This window comes from Heptranchias perlo, chromosome 29 (genome assembly GCF_035084215.1).
Source record: "Heptranchias perlo isolate sHepPer1 chromosome 29, sHepPer1.hap1, whole genome shotgun sequence".
Taxonomy (NCBI): domain Eukaryota; kingdom Metazoa; phylum Chordata; class Chondrichthyes; order Hexanchiformes; family Hexanchidae; genus Heptranchias; species Heptranchias perlo.
This window is the reverse complement of record NC_090353.1, coordinates 19800585-19805238: the sequence shown is the minus strand read 5'-3', so window position 1 is coordinate 19805238 and position 4654 is coordinate 19800585. Positions and strand designations below refer to the sequence as shown.

Genomic DNA, 4654 nt, shown 5'->3' with positions numbered 1-4654 from the left:
TCACTGTGGGTAAAACGGTCTCAACCGAGCCAGATCTGAAACTAGTTCGGCCAACCCGGCAAGGAATCATAGTGGACTGGAGAGCGGCAGAAGATCTCCTTCGACACGTATTTTATGAGGATCTGAAGGTTTCTCCAGAGGAACACGCAATCCTAATCTCAGATCCTCCTCTCAGTCCCACCACCAACAGAGAGAAGATCGCAGAACTTTTGTTCGAGCGTTTCAATGTCCCTGCCATGCACGTATCTTACCAGTCAGTGCTGGCTGTGTATTCTTACGGCAAAACCACGGGGCTGGTGGTAGATTCTGGCGATGGTGTGACCCATGCTGTCCCCGTTCATGACGGCTACAACATGCCTGATGCTATCAGTCGAATGGACTTGGGTGGCCACGATCTCACCACTTACCTAATAAAACTGCTCAGTGAGGCAGGTAACGCATTTCATGAGAAGGGCAGGTACATAGTAGAAGACATCAAGCAGAAATGTTGTTATGTAGCTGTTGATCAGGAAAAAGAGTCAAACTTGACTGACCAAGAGTATCTTGTGGACTATGAGCTCCCTGATGGTCATGTCATTACCATTGGAAAGGAAAGAATGAAATGTCCAGAGGCTCTCTTCAAGCCGTCAGTCATGGGATCAAACCAAGAGGGTATTCACATTATGACCATCAACAGTTTGAAAAGAGTCCAGCCTCAGGTCGGGCAGCTCATGTACGACAATGTTTTGTTGAGTGGGGGGTCGACAATGTTTGAGGGATTTTATTCTCGTTTCTGCAGAGAGATTTTTGCTCTGGTTCCCAAAGACACCAAAACCAATATCCACGCTGTCCCTGAAAGGAAGTATGCTGTCTGGATTGGTGGCTCCATATTGGCCTCACTGCATGCCTTCCAGTCTTTGTGGGTTCGCCAGGAAGATTATAAAGAACGTGGCCCATTCATTGTGCATCGTAGGTGCTACTGAGATTGGTTTGATCTGCTATTGTGCAGGGAGATTTGAGAAAGAGGTGGTTGGTTCGTTCATGAAAAAAAATACAAAACTGCAGTTTTAGATACAAAATGTCAGTAAAGGCAATAAATAGTATTACAACTGTCATCAGTGGTGTGTTTCTTTTTCCAACTGTTCCAAAAGAAAAATTGTTACTTTACTGCCTTGAACTTGAACTTACCAACTTGAACTTGGACACAATTTTTCAGGACAGAACTGAGAAGGGGTGAAAGGTGCTCTGGCCTTCCTTGTCTCTCTTCAATGACAGCAAAATCAAAATCAAGTTAAGGTTATGGTCTATAAGGGATGTGTGCAATCAGTTTTCCTCTATGATTCAGAACTCCTAAGCATGCATTGGATATTTTTCTTTTGACACATGAGCGAGATTCTGAACCAAACTGTGAGGTTGGATTTGTGGCAAGAGGAGGAAATGACTGTAGGAAGGGAGCGTTCCATCGTACACTGACCTATCACTTAGCTTCCTGAAGGAGCATCAACCTCATGCCGGGCATGTGTCTTTGTGTAATACCAATATTTGATGATCTACGTTAAGCAGTAATGAGTAAGTCTTGCATGTATTAATGGACTTTGATGTCTAGAGCATGAAGGTGGCTAGCATGCTGCAAGCTGTGCTGTGTAAGTCATTCCACCATGCTGCAGAAAATGTCCATTAAATCGCTGATGAGAAATCGCTGAGGCTGGGAGAATAACTGCTGCATGGCATTTCTTAGAGGCCAGGTATGAGAACATGCACTCATATATTCACGGTTTGGTGTCTACCAAGGCTGTAAAGAGGCATGTGCTTACTGCTAAAGCTCTATACCTGCAACTGGTGGAATCATTAAATGGGATATGGTGCATGTCCAAGATGTTGTAAGGAGGATGGTAGCAGTACATTCACAACTTTTATGATGAATTGTGCTGCTTACCGTTCCAATTGGAAGTAGTTCTTGGTGTCTGCTGTTTACCTAGCAACAGCTCAAAGCAGCACATGTCAGTTGTATAATAATCAACTAGACAAAGGGTAAGCAAGGTCAGATCCACTCCAAAGTAACATGCCTGGGATGGTATATTGGGACTGAATTGATTCTCCTTGGCACACATGCTACTCTGGCACTTGAGCCAGGCAGGTCCTCCAAGATTCTGTTGATAATTGGCAAGCCTAGGGTTTGGAGGGGTAGCTCTGTCACTGAGGAGACTGTGATTCTTCACACTCAGCTCCAGATAACCCCGTAAGCCGATGGCTTAACGGGCAGTAAATCCAAGCAGCAGGAAGCTTACTAGTGCTCTGAGCTCATAATCTGCATGGTTTTATCCAACAGTATTCCAATACATAATTGGGAGTGGGGTTTTGCTTACTTGTGCCCGAATTTACTGGGCTTCGTAAGTGGAATGAGCCCTACAAGAAAATAGAGTGCACTCCATATCAAGCAAATGGAAGCAGCTTAGGTGTATTTCTCAATAGTCTAAATACTCTTAAGCATGGTGAAGAAACGTGCCACATTTCCTTACATCAACAGATCATCTTACTTGACTTAAACAAAATGACATCCACCTATTTCTCTAACATTTCTGACCTCTAAGTCTTTGCAAGAGCCTTTGCTGCTTTCTCTTTAAAAACCTCACTACCTGTGCAGCATCCTTTTTCAAAAAGGCTTTCTCTCTGCCAGCCTATGTCCTAGTTTCTTTCTTTTTAACTCTTCCTGTTTACAGCCAGAAAACAGGATCAAAGACATTCTAATACAATACAATGTTTTCTGATTGCTGAGAGTTATTATTATTTGCAGTCTATGGGGAAACGACATTAATGCAAGCTTATTAGCACCCTAACTACCTGTCATCCCTGCCATTTCTTAGCTTAATAAATTGGGGCCGAAAATCCACAGGCATGATCTGGATGTTTGTGCTTGGAGTTCCCCCATTGATGTCTTCCAACGTTGACCCTGCTGATGTTTGTGGGGATAAGCAGGTATTTCTCTGGCACCTAACTACCTATGTCATCTGGAAACTTCAGCACCTACCCACCTATAATTGGGGGGAGGGGTTACCCAGGCCACCTCCTTGACTCCAGCCTGAATGAGAAGGCTGATCTACAAAAGTTCTACAGGGTCCAGGCTGCCTCTCTGGCTTGGATGCCACTGATGGGGCTCACACCAAACTTTAGGAGGCAAATACGCCTCCACTTACTTATTATACCAACCTCAATGATATGCTAGGTCTCAATGGAGCCAAAGGTCCAGGAACTCCTGGTAGATGGAGTCCCTGGCCCTGACTCCACCCCTGGCTGTCATTTACCTTGTAAGGGTTGGACAGAGGTTCCGCTCTCAGAAAGCAACCAGAAAACTCCTAAAAACAACAGAACTAGGTCTCCGCCATTTTCTGGAGTTACAACATACATAAGGGAGAAGGGAATAGAGGGATTTGGGGGACGAGTGTTCCTCTACTTCCGCTGTCAGGTACAGGTTACCTTATAAAATTGGGCTCTGAGGAAAAAAAAGGCTGCCTTTCTGAGGCCACACTTCTGAAAGGAGCAGCCAGCAAACATTTCTTAAGTGAGTTTTTGACGTTTCTACTCTTTCTGGGAGCGGCATTACTGAGTTCAAGGGCAGCAGTAGGTGTATTTGAATTTTTTGAATTCATTGGTTTGGGTGCTGGGGAGTGCTGCAAGAATCTTGTCCCTCACACTAGGATGGGTGTACCATCAGGTATTCCCTTGTACTTAGCATACAAGGAGGAAGACGACAAAGATTTAGTTGAAGCTCTCCTTCATGACAAGAAACGCAAACAACACATGAGAAGTGGGGTCACCAACCTGCCTTTAACCTTTCCACCTGCATTTACTGTCTCTTCAGCAGTTGCCTGGACCTTACAGAGGAGCACTGTGTCTGGAGGCTCAAGTTTATCCAGGGTGCTTGTGTAGAAAATACATGACATCCTGCAGGCTTATTTCGGGCCATGGTATAGGGCAGGCATAGCGTTGCCATGTGAAATGTGCATGATCATGGCATAAATTTCTTTGCCAAAGGGAGGGGAATGTTCTGGGGGGCCACAGGCAATATGGCCAACATTAGGCAGTCTGCAGTACATTGGTGCATTCAACGAATGTTTTGCTTGTCAGAACTGGGTAATACATCACTCTCTTTATGGATCCCAGGGATGGATTTTTTCCACATGGATGGGTTTCCTGAGGTTCAGGGAGTGATTGATGACACAAACACCCCTAGGGAATACCACTTGTCATGTCCTGCCAATCAGAAAACATTCCCTTTATCCCTACTCTCTGCCTCCAACTTCCCAATTACCAACCTATGTCAAAGTTACCTCCAATTCCATGCACTATCATTTTTGCAATAGTCTCTTGTGTAGAACCTTATCAAATGGCCATATAGACAATATCCATAAACACCCCAACTACCATGCTAGTGACCTCCTTAAAACATCAACTAGATTAGTCACACATGACCTATCCTTCACGAATCCATGCTGACTCTCTGTGATCAGCTCATACTTGTCCAAGTGCGCAGTCATTCTGTCTCTGATGATATATTCCAGTAACTCCCCACAACTGATGTTAAATTGACAGTTCTGTCCCAGCACTAGACAGGAGTGGGGCACCTGAAATTCACTGCTAATGTCTGACCCAAGGATCACTGGGATTTCCAGTACCT

The 4654-nt window shown here is 44.6% G+C and overlaps 1 protein-coding gene across 2 annotated transcripts; it reads left to right on the top strand.

Annotated features, from left to right (window-relative positions):
• Nucleotides 1-225: 225 nt before the first annotated feature.
• On the top strand, nt 226-962 carry LOC137299755 (actin-1-like). Of its 2 annotated transcripts, XM_067968698.1 has the most exons (2): nt 226-240; nt 294-962. In XM_067968698.1, the coding sequence occupies exons 1-2, from the start codon at nt 226-228 to the stop codon at nt 960-962; spliced, it is 684 nt and encodes a 227-aa protein (XP_067824799.1). The 2 variants fall into 2 exon arrangements, with proteins under 2 accessions (XP_067824799.1, XP_067824798.1); XM_067968697.1 differs by having other exon boundaries at nt 237-962.
• The last annotated feature ends 3692 nt before the right edge of the window (nt 963-4654 follow it).

Coding starts and splice junctions, on each gene's coding strand:
- LOC137299755 (XM_067968697.1), top strand. CDS start 237: ATGCACGTATCTTACCAGTCAGTGCTGGCTGTGTATTCTTACGGCAAA.